At 39.8% G+C, this 18536-nt stretch overlaps 1 protein-coding gene across 1 annotated transcript; it reads left to right on the forward strand.

Annotated features, from left to right (window-relative positions):
- The first annotated feature begins 2675 nt into the window (after positions 1-2675).
- c9orf72 (C9orf72-SMCR8 complex subunit) lies at positions 2676-16740 on the forward strand. The gene is made up of 10 exons (XM_019349061.2): positions 2676-2843; positions 3603-4082; positions 4602-4697; positions 5244-5308; positions 5870-5942; positions 7476-7592; positions 8935-9170; positions 9452-9509; positions 10680-10789; positions 15946-16740. The coding sequence occupies exons 2-10, from the start codon at positions 3636-3638 to the stop codon at positions 16130-16132; spliced, it is 1389 nt and encodes a 462-aa protein (XP_019204606.1). The 5' UTR covers positions 2676-2843; positions 3603-3635; the 3' UTR covers positions 16133-16740.
- Positions 16741-18536: the final 1796 nt, after the last annotated feature.

An 18536-nucleotide genomic window follows, 5' to 3' on the forward strand; every position in this document is an offset into this window, starting at 1 on the left:
TGCACACTTAGTGTAATGAGGATCCAAATGTGAATTCAAGGCTGAATCTGAAGCAGCTGGGATGTAACACCTCCTAGAGGAGCAATGTGGGCGACAAACACGATTTTCCAAACCTTGATTCTGGTGTAAGAAAACCTGCAAGTAGCAAAGTCATATTTTTGGGTAGTTAGAGAGCCTGTTTGCATCACTGCAAGGGCTACAATCATAAAACACATAAAAAGGTAAATCTAATATGTACCATCATCACAGAAGGTGGCTGGCAAGTGGTAATAAGAAAGGCTTTTGTGGGAGACATAAAAAGCCAAACATTTGCTCATTTCCCCAAGAACCTTCACATAGTTTGAAGATTAAAAGAATTATAACATGAAGGGAGAAGATCCTGAGGCTCTTCTATGTAAAGCACGGTGCTGAAGTACAGTGCATTAGCATCCTTTTAATTAGGCATAATTAGGGTCAAAACTGAAGGCGGCTCTTAACCTCACAGGTTCATCATCACAATAGAAATGTTCTGATAACACTAGTTTCATTTATGGACAAAAAAAAGATTTTGTATCAATATTAAAATGACAACTACACATGTACAGCTAATAGTTATTGAGAATTTTGTCTTTGAAGAATGAAAAGAGGGGACTGTTGCTCAGAGTCAGACTATTGCAGGAGCTGTTGCTGCAATGCTTTTCACAGACTGAAATCTCATCAGTAGAGCAGCCAGGGGGGACACAATTTGGAAAGGCTGTTGATGGTCAGTGACCTTGAAAACTTCAGCCAGAGCCAACTTTTTTCATTTTTTCATTTTTTTTTTTTTTTAAGCTGACTGGTTGGCTGACTGTCCACACATTGTCCAAGTCTGCTGTTGCTGAGCTCCATAGAAAAAGGGACTCTCAGCTATAGGCTTACTGCACACAGGAGGAATGCTGTGACGGGACACAACAGAAAGAAACTGACTTCACTGAAATAATATTCAGTGTTATTTAGGGCCAGTTTGCATATATGCTATGCAAATTTATTCCAGCCAGAGGGTAATACAGTCACGACTGTGGGTCTTAACTCTGGCAACATCAAATAAATTGTAACGGAAACATAGTTGCAAACAATTCTGTTGACTTCAATCAGCAATAAAATAAAGTGTGCTTTTAGTTTTACCAAATGTTTATTAAAATTCTGTGTAGTGGAAAATAATAGACCAAAATGGCCAAAAACTGTGGCTGCTTTATCCAAATGCTGCTGTAATAGCCTTGTTTTGTGACCACAAGGTTTTCGTTTTATTCAGAAAGAACAAGGAAAATTACAGCTTGAAGACAATGGATCTGTGTGGTTCCACTGACTTCTAGGACATTTAAAAAATGAATAGTGTTAATTGAACTTGAGGAGTTTAGGTTGTACAGGTTTATAAGTACAATTAATTCAAAATTAACATAAGAAAATTTTCTAAAGGGTAATCTAAGATGTTTAGAGAGGGGTGTTTGGACTGCAGGAAGGATTTTCATGTTAGGTGATGTTACAACCTAGACTCTTCTTCTTTTCACTGTAACCTTGCAATTATTGGACTGTAATGACTAAACTATTCCCTGTCAAGCTATTCCCTTCTGGAGAGGGAACAGCTTGACTTTGAAAGGTGCGAGCCAGTGCAGAAAAGCTCGATAGACAAACTAGAGCAATTAGAGAGGCCAATGGTTATGAGGTAAAACACTTGAGATCCACTCCTCTATTGATCTGTTGTGACTTAAAATTTATCAGACTGTTTACTTTCGGGTTCTCACTGTGCATTGGGACGCTACAGTATAATGTAAGGGAGGTTTATTATAGGATTAGGCTTGGATGAACACAGCTGCTTACTATTTGTAGTTTGCCTATTACTAGTGTACCCTGTGAGATTTGCACTCCTGAATTGCAACAGAAAACAAGAGGCCACACAAGCAACTGAAAATAGTCTGACTGAGGTGGACACAGAGTAAAGTAAGATAGAGCAATGCATGTGGTTAGATGGTGATACAGGCATAGCATTTCAATCCTTAGTTGGAATTGTAATTAGTCCTGACTGTTTTCAGGAGCAATTCAGTATCCTAAGAGCCATTTAGAGCCAGCATCAGTTGTCCCATTAGAGTCGTGCTAAGACCATTTGGAATAATATTGTAAATTTGTGTGCTTACAGACAAGGATTAGGTGTGAAGGTATCTTGGTTGTACAGCATTCAAACAGATTCCTGTGATAGAGAGGGGTTGACTGGAAAACGTGGTCGTCTCTGGTTGTTTGAAGAAGAGAACCTCAGATTTTTAGCCTGCTCTGAAAGCGAACAAAGAATGAGGATGTTTAAAATAAATAATACTGTAATGTTAACATCTCCAGTTCAGCTTGTGGGGTTCTGCAGCTAGAAGATATTGTGCAGTTCACACATGTATAATGAAAGGGAGAAAAGAAGGAGTCAGTAACCATTATTTATAGTCAGCATTAGCCTTGGAGGATGAAATTAAAAGGCAAACACAATGTGTGGGGCCCGCAGCTACATCCATTTGTATGACCAGGCTCCATGTAAATGAATTAAAATAACTAATTTTCTGAAGGTGGCAGGCTGGAATAAAAATGACATCATTGACTCGCTGTACACTGCCATGTACCGGTCGCTAGAGGTCGTCGTTTACCCCTACCAGTGACGTAAGCCTGACGTAGTAGGAAGTGTGCTAACGATCATAACAAAATTGCAGCCAAGCTGCAACTGGCTAATCGTAGTTACTGTAAGCGATGGCACCAACAGGCAAAAATGCAATGACTGTTCATTAACACCGAACCTCTATCTTCTGGAACCGTTGTGGTGTGACGTTTTCAACATCAAAAACACCGAAGAAGTAAGTTGTATTGATGTCATTGGCTCACGCTAGTTAGCGGGTTAGCTTTAGTTAGCCTGTAATTGAATAAACACTACCTGCATTTCGTTTCTTACTCTTTTTTTCTAAAAGTTACACATATTAACTTCCAGTCAAAATTTACGTGGAAATTACAATAATATGTGTGTCTGAGGTATAAGGTTGTTTGGGTGCTTTTTAAATTGGTGTAACTATTAGACGCCAAACTCTGTTTTAAAAGCTTCTAATTTAAATTTAAATTTGATTGCTGTTGAAATGTACAACTATCTGGCAAAATAATAAGCTCAAGGCTCGAATAAGCTGACATTTCTGGTAAATTCGGCGTGCCTGTAATCAATATATTTCTTTATTTGGTGGGATAAGTTGGCTATATTTCACCTGACCTGTAATCAGTGGGCGATGGGAATAATGAGAACGGATGTTTTCTCTGAAATTAAATCCAAGTGTCAGCTGTACAATCCGAACTTCACAGAAGACCAGAAAGACTCAGAGGTTTTTTTTTTTTGAGTAAGCTTGTAACGTGTGTGTAGTTTTCCAGAAATCTGTCGAATATGAAATGACCCCTTCTTTTTTGTTTTCATTAATGCCTGTAAAAAACATCTTTTTTACTTTCAACATTTGTCAGAGAAGCAGAAGTTGCTTCAGGGCTGGTCTGTGACGTGCAAACAAATCAGTTTCATTTCCACTCACACTTTTTTGTCCTGTATTTGTAACATAAACAAAGTGGTTTCTTTGTTTCAGGTTAATTATAAGTGATCCTTGAAGACCTGTTCAATGTCTTCCGGCTGTCCACCCCAATCACCTGCTGTGGCAAAGTCTGAAGTATCAGTAGAGGGAGAATGCCCGCTCCTGGCTGCTACCTTTGCCTACTGGGACAATATTCTGGGACCACGGGTGCGCCACATCTGGGTACCAAAGGGTGACCAGTTGATGTTCCTCAGCGATGGAGAAGTAACATTTTTGGCTAATCATACACTCAATGGGGAGATTCTGCGTAGCGCAGAGTGCGGTGCCGTGGACGTGAAGTTCTTTGTACTGGCAGAAAAGGGTGTCATCATTGTGTCTCTCATCTTTGATGGCGAGCTCAAGGGGGATAAGAACACATGTGCCTTGTCCATTATTCTTCCTCAAACAGAGCTGGCCTTCTACCTGCCCCTGCACACCATCTGCGTGGAGAGGCTGAAGCACGTTATCCGCAAGGGACGCATTTGGATGCAGAAGGTAGCCTCGACTTACAGGCATTTGGCCTTAGCGTGCACTGAAGAACAGGCAAATTATTATTCGTTATACTCATAAAACCTGCCTTTCAGGTTTAATTATTACATTTCAAGGAGTATTAACTTATCTGTCACATTTGCTGTACCCATTTGGGATTTCAGCAACATTGCCAGAATAATAAAATTGTATCCTCCGAACACAGAGGGGTTAGTTAGCTAATTAGGTCTGAGGGATCCTACAGGGGAAGCTAGTGAACAAGTAATAATAGCATTGGATAGAATGATTTAACACACCAGTAACTGGGAGAAAAAAAAACAGCTCTAAAATGCATCACTGGAGTAAATATTCAGTTAGTAGGACCTTTCTTTTGGCTGATGCACTTGCTGTTTTTAGAGCTTTGAGGTTTCCTGGAATACTGAATGCACTGATAAAGTAGTAAAAGCGGTCAACATCTGGTCAGATGTTTCTATGTAGGTTGGATACTACTTGTTCATTTCTCTCCTTTTTTTCTGTTAATTTTAGGGTTACAATATCATCTCAGTGTTGAGCTTAGAAATTGTCCCTATCATGGAGCTGCTGACCTCTATGAAGACACACAGTGTACCAGAAGATATAGATGTAAGTAACAATTTTTCAGTCTATTAATACCAACTGCAAAGTAACTAAGAGACAGTGAAAAAAATCTAATTTATTTTGCATTAGAAAAACTGGTTGGCATTGTTGGCATCATTACATTACATTTAAAATAACAAAATCAAGACAGAGCCAGTAGTATTTTATCCTATATCATGTTGCCAGTGACTGAAAGGAGCTTGAATTCCAACAAGTGAAATTTATTGACAAAACATGAGGAAAGTATTCGTCTTTCTGTGGTTTTTCTTGTTCAAATGGCTTCTTTTTCCAAGAGGTTTAACTAAACAAGGTTCTCTCCCTGCCTAGATTACCACCCAGTGTGATTCAACACATTTGCTCCCTTTTAATATGCAAATGCAGCAAATGCAAAAGTACAAAGAAGCTCCCCAGAATCTTTCACTCTTTTTTTTTTTTTTTTTTCTTCACACTCCACTTTCATTACAATGCCTTGCAGATATGCCCGTCAGCACTTTTGTCTTTGTTGTAGGCCAATTTTTAAAATGACTCATTTGTTTCGCTCCTGCTGAGCAGATAAAAGACACGGTGCTAAATGATGATGACATCGGGGACAGCTGCCACGAGGATTTCCTACACAAGTAAGCAATCCAGTACAGGCAAATGGAGACAGATGATGAACAATGCCCATTTAACACCCATCAACCTTCAAATGATGAGTAATGGCTCTCCACTTAGCTGAAGTTATCTCCTGAGAAAGGACGAAAAGCTTAATCGCTGTTTAGTGTCGAGAGTCTACAAAGTCCATTCTGGCAATGAAGCGCCAAATTGCTCAGAGTTGAACAGGATTAGCTCAGTATCCTGTGACGACGACAGAGCATCTGGAAAGTGGAACTTATTTGCTCGGATCTGATATTTATAGCTCAGGCTTTAAGAAAGAACACACTCACTGTGTATTACTTGAAATAATCTCAGGTTTAGAAGTAATCCTTTTTTATGAGCAATCAAACAAGTCAATTCAAAAAGGCTGGAATGTGAGCCAAAGTGATGAGTCAAAAGGTTTAAGGCCTCATATTTTTAGCGGGGAGGGATGCCGTTCTTTTGTCTCAGTTGTTATTCCTAAAAACTTTTCGTTTATAATTAGAAGAATTCTAATGAAGCTAATTGGCGCTAATCTGCATGATGTTGTCTCTGTGTTTCAGGGCCATCAGCTCTCATCTGCAGACGTGTGGCTGTTCAATCGTGGTTGGAAGCAACCCGGAGAAAATAAACAAGGTAAATGTGCTGGATTAGTGGCTGCACACAGACGCAGCATCTACATAATTTTAAATGTTTTGAAGCTTGTTGTTCTGTTTGTTTCTTAATGAGCCCCTCTTGCACTTTTTTCAGTTTCGCATCAGTATTTTGATTGTCAGTCGGGTTACGGCTTCAAGTCTTTGCTCTTTTCAGACTCTTTCAAGTTTTCCTCATCTTCCTGTTTCATACTCATCCAAAAATGAGCCTGCGTTTTATTTTTTCCCCTCGTCAGTCTCTGCAAAACACTTCAAAAACTGTTATTGCGGTGTGACACCTAAAATCTATCAGTCGTCCTTGAGATGCTTTTACAGCTCAATTGGAGTCAAGTAGGGAGGCTCGCAGTTATCTAGAGAGGTCAAGATGATGTGTGAGAAAACATTGTATCAACTTAGAGATTTTTAGGGGGTACAAGGCTGTTTCTGCAGCATTAAAAGGAACCGAGAGTGCTATCGCTTCATTCATTCTTTTGTTATTCATTGGTAGAGGTTTGTGACCATGACAGTCTTCTCAAATCTGGCCACTGAGCCAAACTCAACTATGAAGAACAAAGGGTCTTGGTCAGAAGGTAACCGAGAAACTAACTATCTCTGTAATTGAGATCTGGGTGTGCTTTGTTGAGAGGAGGGAGCTTTACTGAATAAGAACCATTATTAAGGTAGCACTCAGCTAATACTTGATTCTGAGACCATAAGAAACAAAATCATCTGGTTTAATGAAATGAAGGCTAAACTAGGCAGATGCTGAGCGTTACCTTATTATCGTCAAATGTGGTAGGAGCATCTTATTGTGTGGATGGTTTCTCTATAAATATGGACGGGGAGACTAGTTGGGATAGAGGAAAGACGCAGGCAGACAAATTCAGAGGAACCTGATCCAGAGTTCCCCTCAGGCTGTAGCAGAGGTTTACATTTCAAGACTGACCTGCAGCATAAAAGCATCTCTTGGGAGTGCTGAAAATGGCTGTGCACTCATCATCCAACCTAGGTGAGCTTGAACAATTCTGGCAAGAAGAAGAGTCTTTTTTTGAAGTGAAGTGATTCAAAAGTGAAACAAAGTGTGAAAAACTTTCTCCATACAGTGTGTTTGAAAAACCACTTTAAATCTCCAGGTACCTGATTTAAAGAAAGATTAGTGGTGCGAAAATATAGCAGCTCCAGTTTTTCCCAGTGAATATCAAAAGCACGCACTGCATTAATTTTTAGGTTTCTTGTCTCGAGGCCCAAACTGAACACCAATTAAATAAAGATTGTTTTTTTGCATCAAGCAACCAGCCTCTAGCCTTATGTCAGATTTAGGTGGTTATTAACCAACATGTGGTTTCTTTAGTAAATTTAGTGCTGACGTATAGCTTCTTGAATACAGTGTGCATGAACCCTAACTACCAAAATAAAGTACAAAAAAAAAAGCTTTTGTTGCATGAATTCTTCTGTAAATAATCAGACCTGGTTATCTTCAGGCATCTTTAGTTAGAAAGTCAGACTGTGGGCTGATGAATCTGACCGTCTTTTACAGATTGTGCGGACTCTCTGCCTCTTTCTCACTCCTGCTGAGAGGAAGTGCTCTCGCCTCTGCAGGGCCGACGACTCCTTCAAGTATGACACTGGCCTGTTTGTTCAGGGTCTGCTCAAGGTAGCCACCAGCTCCTTCTCATTATACAGTACACAGTGGTTGGAATTAGGATCTGGCTATTGTTTTGTTTTCTCTGCTGATTTGATGTTGCCCTTGTTTGTTGCTCTGACCTAATTTCTTTTTCATATCAAGGACATAATTCAATAAGACCTTTGCTTTACACTGTGTGAGATTCAGATCTGCTTTGAACCATGCAAAGTAAAACATGCAGTAGCTACATATTTGGTCAGAATTGTGACGGACACAGTTTTAGATTATGAAAGAACGTATTCAAAAAGAAGCCTTTACTTAAATATTTCATTTATAATTGAACATTAATTTTTTTTAGACTTTTTCTCTGCTCTTGGAACTGTACGTCATTGACAATTCCAAATATGGTCATCTCAGGTGTACCACCCACCTGCTGTTTCAATTTGTTGTTTTGTGCCAATCAGAAAAAGTTGGCTTTAAAGGAAGGAAGAAGATTTAAGAAGAGCTACGATGGTTTGTTTCTGACAGAGGATGAACTGAGGGACTGCAGAAAGTCTTAGCATAAGATTAATAAGGATTATTTTGAAATGTGAATTGTGCAGAGCTATTCGAGTCCAAAAATAAAAATAAGGACTTGGAAATTAGTGTAATAGATCTGCTTTTATGATAGTCCATGGAAAAGATTAAAGTTAAAGGCGTCTACACGTTTTAAAGCCGTTTTGTGGTCATTTTTTAGTGTACAGAAAGTAAAAACAAAAAAACAGCAATAACCATCATAGTCATAAAGTCATAGAGGGTTGCTATTGTATATTGTAGAGCAAATGCAAAATCTGCATCTTATACATTTCTGAATCAAATATTAAAGAAACTGACCAAGAGGAAAAATGACTAAAGCTTCTGTGTTTCTAAAAGTAAATTATGTATTAAAGCTCCAAAAGTTGATTCTGTTCATCTGGACGTAGCGTTTTCAGTGGGAGAAACGTTTCGTCACTCATCCAAGTGACTTCTTCAGTCTCCGCTGACTGCAGGTTTTCCCAATCTTATAAACAGTACATTTGCAGTCAGCGGAGACTGAAGAAGTCACTTGGATGAGTGACGAAACGTTTCTCCCACTGAAAACGCTACATCCAGATGAACAGAATCAACCTCTGGAGATTTACTTACCTGGATGATTTAGCATGCATCAAGATATATATTAAAGCTTATCTGCATATTGTATCCTTTGGATTTGATTGTTCTTTACCAATGTGCTGCATTTTACTTTTATGTGCATCAAAATTTCTAATATAACATTTTTTGCAAGCACCGAGCTTAGCTTTTGTGCTCACAGGTGCAAATACAAGCAACTCTTTCACCTTTTTTTCATTCTTAGGACTCGACCGGCAGCTTTGTTCTGCCCTTCCGCCAGGTACTCTACTCGCCCTACCCAACCACACACATCGACGTGGACATCAACACAGTGAAACAGATGCCGCCGTGCCACGAACACACATACAACCAGCGGCGCTACATGCGTTCTGAGCTAAGCGCACTCTGGAAGACGGATAGCGAGGACGACATACCTCCAGATACAGTCATTCACACTGACGAAACCTTTACACCTGACCTGTAAGTGATACTCATATATGTTGTATTTTTACAGATGTACTCAGTAAGGCATCATATAAGCTTTAACCTGCCAGCTCTGTAATATAAAGACAGTTTAATTCCCACTACCATTGCATCACAGATTTGCATTCTTACATGCTCCTTTTGGTGACAGCTATAAATGTTTAGGGCTTGTGTGAAAACAAGGATGTAACATTAAAGTTGGAGCTTCCTTACATTATACTTAAAAACCTCTAAAATGAAAAGCACTAATGCGATAACCTCTGTGCTCTTTTTCTTAGGAATATATTTCAAGATGTCATGCATAAAGACACTTTGGTCAAGTCATTTATAATTGAGGTAAGAATCTAACAAATAAAATCATCTCTTGTTATATATAAACTGCTTTAAGATGAAGAAATTAAAGATGTCAGTCTTCATGACATATTGGTATAGTAGGCCCATTAGTAATGTCATAATTAAATGCAGAAAAGCAGTCCTCTCTTTGCTGTCATTTAAAGTAAAATAGAAATAATAATCAAATGGAGAGAGCCATATCTTCTGTGGTGTGAAATGAGAGTTGATGACCATATACATTGCTCTGTGCTTTATCTTTCCTAAGTTGAACTCATTTGTGACTGATTGTTGCTTGAGCCAGTCTGCAAAATCTTTCCTGTAATTGCTTAAATAAATTACATGTTTTTGCAGGTATGTGTCATCTGATTTTTGGCTCACAGTCAGCTCTGACTCAGAGAGATGAAAATTCAGCTTTTACTCTCTAGCTGTTATGTAGGAGATTTGTACATGGCGTCTACTTAAAATATCGGTGTATTTAACATTACACACAGTCTAATTTAAAAAATATATATATATATAAAAAAATATGCAGAAAAAATTGGGTTCAGTTTTAATTAGATTTGAGTCACAGAAATGTTCAAGGATTTCAGTTCATGAGCATGAAAACAGAACAGTTCCTGTCTCACTGAGTCAAACTTATAATTAGCCAAAGTGATGCTGAAGCAGATTTACATAGACAGTAATGTAGTTTAAATCAAATATTTTGCGGCGTATGCTGTTAATTAATACTTGTTTTCTAATCACTGAGTTGCTGGTTTTTAGAGGGTTATTGTCTAATCACCAATTAGAAAATATTTTTGCATTTATGCCACAGCTTCACTCACAGATGGCTGCACGCAACCACCAGAGCATAGTTGTAATTTTACTGCTGTGTGTATTATTGTGAAGTTAAAAGTGGTTGAGTCACTTTCATAGCTGGTGAGAAAATCCAGATCAGATTTGTGCCTGGCTTTATGGCAAATATTTGAAGCCAAGTGGTCACACCCCATCATTTGTTCACATGAAAGCGGTCTTAGAGCTGTTGCTGTTGTTAGGATTCTCCCCCCAAGACGGTAGCAACAGCATGATTGTTTCTCAAGGTTAGCACAAAGGAAGGGAGGAGTGTATTATTCTGCTCTTCTTCCAGCAGAGCCGCGGCTCCGACTACTAATTGACATCCTGTCTCGTACCCAGGTGTTCATGCTGAAGCCAGGCCTGTCCCTGCGGAGCACCTATCTGGCCCAGTTTCTGCTGCTGCTCCACAGGAAGGCCCTCACTCTGCTCAAGTACATCGAGGACGAAACGTAAGAGCTGTCACTAATAAGTCTTTAATCCAAATAAGAAAAGAGATTACCGTGTGGCACTCAGAGACACTGCACCACAGGAAGATTCAAGAAAATCCCCAAAAGGAGAGCTGATGATTTCCTTGTTTTCAACCATTGTTTTTGATTCGACTTTGCATTCTAGCTGCTGACCTTGCTTTGACCCAGCATCACCGCTGGGCATCCATAAAGCACACAGCCAGAAGTACCCTAAAGCCCTGTTATCAAAATAGTAGTTTCAGTTATTGTTGTGTCCAGGGTTTTGCTGTGCAGTAGTGAGAGTGCAGCAAGCTTGGAGGGACAAGTTACCAGAAAGTGGATAATTAGGATTTACGAAACATTTGATGAGTTAGAGTGAGCGCCCAGATGAAACCAGTCTCAGACATGATCGGGTAGATGGACAGTGGGAGAGGAGAGACGGTACCACGATAAGCCCACACCCTCAGAGTACTAACCCAAAACTATACCGGAGGAGAAGTGTCCCTTTATCGGTGATGTTAGATTGAAAAACACAGGAATATAGACAGCTCAGATTCAGCTGACTGCAGGTGTAAGCCTACACTTAAATCAAGATGAAGAGGAGTGTGTCAAGAAACGCGCAGAGTGGAACATAAGGTCAGGGGAACATGGGGGTTGGCTCTTTGCAGGAGAAGTAGTGCAAAGAATACAGACACTGTTCTGCTGAGCAGGAGGCAAAAAAAACTCCTGTGATCAGATGAGTCATCCTTCACACTGGTCTCAACAAGCAGGCTGTGATGCATTTCCCAAGGAATCTATAGGTCTGAGTGCTTGTTTTCCCCAAAGTGCTGCTTTTGGAGGGAATTTTTCTACTATGCATTACGTTCACCCTTTTGCCCATGAGCAGAAAGCGCAAACATTGCTGCTGTTGGCTTAAGCGATTACATCTAGAACTCATCTGCATATTGTTATTCTACAACAGGCAGCGATGTATATCCCCAGCTTTCAGGGGATACCAGATGCTAGTCAAAATAATGTATTTCGCAACCTTCTACCTAAGAGTGCTTATCTTCCTAATGTGTATTCGCAATGTCTAACACATATAAAGCTGTACTAGTGACATCAGAAAACCTTCTTTAACAGCTGCTATCCTTTCCCCAGGACTGATAGAACATGGAGATTACGTTTTAATAACATAGTCACTAGTAATCTGTTTTCATAATCTGCCGTTCTGTTTTGTTCATAGAGTCTGTATAAAGGATGGGTGTTGCAGCAGTGACATATCATCCATTAGTTTGTGAATTGCATATAATGAAGATGAAGCTTGTCTGCGGACTGGAAACTTATGAGTTGTGCCATATCGGCAACCAACGCACAAGTTTTACTTTGCAGGCAAATGTTTTCTGTTTCCAGTGTGCGTGGCACTTTTTCCAAGATTAACTGCGGCTAAATGATGCGAGTATGTGATTAGTGTTTGCAGACAAGTCAGCGTCTTGCCTGTAAACTACTGGCGACTATGGCGACCTGCTAGCAACCGAAGCCAGGGGATCACTGACTGGTCTCTAGGCCTAGTAATTCGTTTCATTGCATTTACTTAGCGACCAATCGCCAACCACTCAAGGAGTAATGATTTTTGCCTCTCGACCAGTAGTTGCTAGATGGTTGCTGACCAGTCTGTTGGCCCGTGTGTCTTGGGCCTGAGCATCCACAAACCATATGTGTGCACAGCAATGACGCAGACACCTGTTAATTGATCAAATACTAAAATTTTGCTCAACAAACACAGAGCACAGACTTTTTGGACTAAGAAATAGGCAACATTATTTGTCTGATAGTTGGTTAAAAATGCTCCAAAAGATGCCACGAATACAACTGTGGGCAGCCTACCTGCTCCGCAAAGCTTTCAGGCCTCCTAATACTGTAATCTTCAAGCCTTGCAATTTTAAGCTAACCCCCTGTATAGTTGTCATATAAAGGCCGTTATTGTTATTTTTATTTATGTATTTTTGTACCATGCTATAAACCCACCTATTTCTGCCTCATAAAGTTTGGCATTTAAATATGGAAAGATGGTATAAAAGATGGACGTATCCACTGCGATGTGACGCTTCAAGCTGAGCATTTTCACTGTCGCCATCTTGTTTGTGAGACGAGTTTGAAAAACTAAGGATGCATCTGCATGTGAAAATGCGCTCTTATTGGCTAATGACTTGTGACAAGTTGCTACTCTGGATAACCCTACATTGCTAATAAGAGGAAATGTGATAAGACTTTTACTCATCCTGAGGACAATTTTTGTGCCTTTTCAAATAAAAGCTGTAAAATATAAATAGAAAGGATGATTAAAAGCAAGAGGCAGATTAAAGAAAAGGTGGAAATATAAAAATGTGCTGTATCTCAAATGCGTGACTTGTGGTGTAAATGGGCAGAAAGTGACAAAATTTTCATAATATTGATGCTGTTAGCAGCAGATGGAGGTAAGAGATGGCAAAAAGCAGAAAAAATGAGATAATGGTGTAATCCACCTATCCAGTAAAGAACAGATGAAATGGTCTAAACAGTGTAAAGTACTGTTGAGCACATGATGAGTTTCAAAATGTTTATAAATGTCCCTCCTACAGGATGGGGAGGAGTTAAGTAGTCTTAATAGCCACAGGCTGAAAAGATCTCCTGTAGCACTCGGTCCTGCACCTCGGGGCAATGAGCCTTTTACTGCTGTGCTTCTGACACTTCTGATGACTGTAATTTACTAAATGAACTTCATCTTTTATTCAGTCTGACCTGAAACAACTAACTGAGTGCGTAAAGTCATCAGGAAAATATTTAAAGAGGAAAGGAGCTCAAGGATGTTTTCTGATTTTTATACAGTTTGAAGATTTATTTTGGGGGGGGCTGTTTTTGGAAACCAGAGGGGGTCACCCTCTATTGGCCTGAAAAAATGCAGGTTTAAGGCAGTTTTCAGACCCAGAACTTCGTACTACATCGTTTGTACTGTCTATGATAGAAGTCTGTGAGGACTGGGCGCCAGTTTAGCTCACAGCATGAGCCGGCGACCATATGCCACAAAAGCCAAATGCAGTGGCCTGGCCTTGATTTCAACCCGCAGACCTTTGCTACATGTCTTCCCCCGCCCTCTTTCCCCACCTTTCCAGTCAGCTCTCCACTGTGTTATCTGTTAGAGGCAAAAAATGAAGTGCATGACTGTTAATCATGGGCCCAGCTTTAAAACAGCAGACACTTATTGCTTTACATAAAACATTATTATCAGTGTTGAATTAGACATTTCTCATCTTTTCCAGTTATTTTCCAGAAAAGTTGGAAAGTTGTTCCGTATAACTGGTACCTTCACATTTATTTCACTCCGTTTATATTTAAACAGTGGCCCAACTTTTTGAAAATTAGGTTATTTGGAAGCTGCTGAACACTGATGAGTTTGAATAACTTCCCCTCTTCCATTTTTACCCCATATCTTCAAATAGTGTGCCTGTGTGCAGTGGAGAGCACAAAATGTTTGTCCTGTAGTTAAGCAGCAGTAAAATGTGTTTACATTGTGATAGCTCAGCTGAAGGGAAAAAAAAGATTGATTCACTTTTGAGGCAATTTGTGCCCTTCCTTGAATATAGTGCATCAGAGCTTTAATGCAGATCCAGCAAACTGTGAAAAAGAGGGCTAAAACATGAATAGAATACATCTTATGCATTTAGAAACCAAAGATTCCTGCGGTGTACTACTCTTTACAGCCCTGAAAACATAAATAGTTTAAGTGCTACCACACAAGAGTGCGAAAAATGGTGAATGGAAAAATTTTTATGACATCTGCACATATGTATCTGCTGGGGGCGGTTAGTAGAGATATGTGTGCGGATTTTTTTTCTTCTGCTGAAGAAGTAATTTATCAGAAAGAATACTGAATGCTTGCTTATGCCAGCTTTTCCAATATTAGCATTGGCTTTTCTCTGCAGAATGTGTTTTAAAAGAACATGATTTATTAATAAAGAGAGGAAAATAATTTCAGCTCTAATATGTGTAAGGTGTAAGGAGGAAACTGGGGAGAGGCCGACTTTGTAGCCACACAGGGTGATAAATCTTCAGCATCCTCCCAGAAGGACAGCTTCCCCATCTATGTAGTGCATGAATAATGTTTTTGAGAGGAAATGGTGCACAGACATTGCATTACCTTCACAGGTTACCACAGCTAAACTTCTGAAAGGGCTCTGGAAATTGCATTTTCCTCTCATCATCATCAAAACACTAAATTATGTTTTTATGATCGCCATTTGATCCCTGAAAATAATTTCTCATACCTCTGTTACCTCCCGGGCACAGAAATGTGACACTAGTCCAGGTTGCAAGGTGACCTGGTGGCTTATGGTGGCCTCATTCCATACTAAAGCTTTAATTAAGGCAGCGCGTGTTTGAAACCAGTACTGAAGCTTTATGCTTCACTATATGCTTTAATTACCTCCCCCTTTTGCTTGGTTAAGAAAATAAATAAATAAAGGGGGACATAATTGTATGACCAGTCACACTCTGATCCCATCAGGCTTATTTTACCCATCTCTGGTCCGTGTCCAGAAGCGCCTTCTTAAGCCCTTCAATTCATCTGAGGCTCTAAAGTCCACCATATTCCTCAGGCTCGCTGAATTGTTTCATGCCTCCCACCCCGTGGTGACCCGGTCATCGCTCCATCTGGGCTTGACTCATCTCCTTCTGTGCTCCACAACAGTTGACTGACCTTCCCCAACTCCCGTTGCTTCTACAAATCATTACTTTGATTTTTGCTCCCCTCCTGTCCAAAATGTTTAAACTGAGTCCAAATGAATTATTTTGAAGCCTACTCTTTCCAATGCATAAAAACCACCCAAACATATCTCACTCCAGAGACAACACTAACTACACAAGCAAAACCATTATTTGTGGGCTTGTGTGAAAGCATAAAACCGGTCTTGTTTATGGTGCCGTCGACAGCCTGAGGTCTAAGGGCATACTATTTTACAGGTGCCTTGACAAGGCTGTTTATGCTCAGGTAGCGTGCTTTAGCAGCATACATAATTCATCATGGCATGGCATTCCTGTGCACAGCTGCAGCCCGACTAAATGCTAATGCAAGTCCCCTGACCCTGAGTTTTATAGGTTAACGGTTGCATTACACTTCAACGTGTCCACGTCTTTCTCCACAGGCAAAAAGGGAAGAAGCCATTTCGGTCTTTGCGCAACTTAAAGACGGATCTGGATCTGATGGTGGAGGGAGACCTGAACATCGTGATGGCCTTCGCTGAGAAGCTGAGGGCTGGACTTCACTCGTTTGTGTTCGGGAAACCGTTCTACACGAGCATGCAGGAGCGAGATGTACTCACGAGCTTTTAACTTTCACTCGCACTTTGTATCGTTTTAGGTTGGTGACATTGTTGCATGAAAGCATGCGCGTTGATGCAAGGCTACCATCATGTGCTGTGTCTGTTTCTGCTTGACTGAAAGTAGTCGTCTTCGCCTTCCTTTTACACCTTTATCACACTGATTGTTGCTGCTGTTATGAGCCATCACAATTAAACTTTTGTTATATTATCTTGATCAAGAATACTGTCAGTATGTTTTCTGTAGGCTGATTCTCTGAGGGATGGAGTATTAGTGTTTTCTCATCCTTCTGTTAATAGAGAATATGCATTAAGTTATTGTTAGAATTGGCTTAGGTGTCCACCGGGATGTTTGCAATCTAATTTAAAATGATATTTATTCAAACTTGAGTTATTCGTTTCCTCCCTGCCTGCATCGTGCCACAACCTCTGCTGGTCTTTGAACCTCTGACACTTGCCTTTTTTCTTTTTTTAATTGTCTTTGTTCAATTAATGTGAGCGGTGTCGATTGCCTGACTTTACAGAAAGGTTATGTAATGAAGGCGCCCATATTTCAGTATGGACAAAGACAAAAGCACTGTAAATTAAATCTCCTCGTAATCCCTCCTGACAGACTCGATATGTTTGTTTAGTTGCCATTACTGAATGCATTTCCCAGTTGTATGTAAAATGGATTTTTTTTCCTTCCACAGTAACTGCCTAGTTATTGGATTGTTGGAAATGCCCAGCTTTACTGCAAGCCTGAATTTGCTGTGGTCTTAAAATCTTGTTTGTGTGGCTCTGTAATAAGCTTACTTGATGTTGCGCCATATTACATTTTTATTATATTTTTAATCTTAAACTTTGTACTTGCAAATTGGAATTCTTTTTTTTTAATTTGTCTAATTGTACATTAGCTCATGAATAATAAATGGTAAATGGTAAATTTACCATGAATAATAAAGACAGTAATAACAAACAAAGACGTATCCGGTTGTAAATGTTTGCCCTTCTAAGCTCTGAAAAAAATTAAGGTCTGAAAGCTGAAGGTCCCTGATAGGAGAGGCTGATTCAAGGTCATATTTTAGGCAACAGCATAAGGTTTAAAATGAGATGTTTCAGGTAGTCACAAGTCAAATTATACATATATAGTTTTTCATGCTTCTTAACAAAAACGGCATTAATAAGTTTCAGCAGTTTTTATTTCTATACTTGTGGTTAATTTTGCAAATGTGTATTTATGTCCAAATGTATTTAACAATGATAAGCTTATCGATATATTTTAATTTTCTGTTTGCCTCTTTAAATTTTAATATCAAAGAATTAGACTCTTCTACAACTGACTGGGTAAAAATCTGAAGCTGAAGCTTTTTAAGGTGTCTGTTCACGCAGAGGACCTCAGCTTCTCATCATAAGCTCGATGCTTCTCTTAGCCATGCCGTGCCTAGTAGGGCAACTACTAATATCTGCCAGACATATATATCCCATAAGCTTTAGTGTGGAATTTCACGAAATGGTGTGCAAACATCCGGTGTTCCCAGGAGATGAAGCTGGTGCATGTGCAGAGTCAGTTCTGTTTTGGTAGGATAGTGTACAGCAGCAGACGTGGTAATTTAAAAAAAAAAAATGAAAATCTGCAGGGTCCATTTGGTACCTTTCTTAACCACGTATCAGTTTCAGGGACAAGGGGGGTGGGGGCCTTCAGTCTATCACAGCTTTGGGCGCGAGGCAGGCTACACCCTGAAGAGTTTGCCAGTCAATCACAGGGCCAATACAGAGCGACCAAAACCATTAATGATCATATTCACACCTTCAGCCAATGTAGATTCAGCAGTTAACCAAACATGTCTTTGGACTGTGGGAGGAAGCTCAAGTACGCAGAAAGAACCCACACAGACATAACACGAACGTGCGAATTCAACATAGAAAGCCCCCAGCTGACCTGCAGATTCAAACCCAGGACTGTGAGGCGACAGTGCGGTCTACTGCAGGAGGTCTCTTTCCTGCAGGAGCCTCTTCCACTTTGGGCCCTTCTGTGGCACTTTTTGTCATACTTTGCATTTATTAACTTTGCCTCAGTTTCTGCTGGAAAGTAGAAAATTTGTAGTTGTTGGCATTATTGGATGGATAGTAATGAAATGTCTTACAAAGTATTATGGCCCCCGATATGCTGGCACCATTAAAATATTGGATTATGACCAATGAACTTGCAGCTGTACTTGTTTTTAGATCGTTTCCAAATATGTGCATCATTGTTTTGTTTAAAGCAAAGCTGAATATAGCTGAGAATGCAATCCCAACTATCGGGAATGTATATGCACCACTGATAGCTGGGGCCTCTCTCTCATCAGCAAGTTTTAGAACTGTGCTTTTGGAAGTGCTCCCAAACATCACTATGATTTTTACTGGCAAGCTCAGTTTGACTGGCTGATGAACAC

Source organism: Oreochromis niloticus, linkage group LG19, assembly GCF_001858045.2.
Source record: "Oreochromis niloticus isolate F11D_XX linkage group LG19, O_niloticus_UMD_NMBU, whole genome shotgun sequence".
Taxonomy (NCBI): Eukaryota; Metazoa; Chordata; class Actinopteri; order Cichliformes; family Cichlidae; genus Oreochromis; species Oreochromis niloticus.

Coding starts and splice junctions, on each gene's coding strand:
- c9orf72 (XM_019349061.2), top strand. CDS start 3,636: ATGTCTTCCGGCTGTCCACCCCAATCACCTGCTGTGGCAAAGTCTGAA. Junction 5,309..5,869: donor CACGAGGATTTCCTACACAA/GTAAGCAATCCA, acceptor TCTGTGTTTCAG/GGCCATCAGCTCTCATCTGC. Junction 9,510..10,679: donor TCAAGTCATTTATAATTGAG/GTAAGAATCTAA, acceptor TCTCGTACCCAG/GTGTTCATGCTGAAGCCAGG.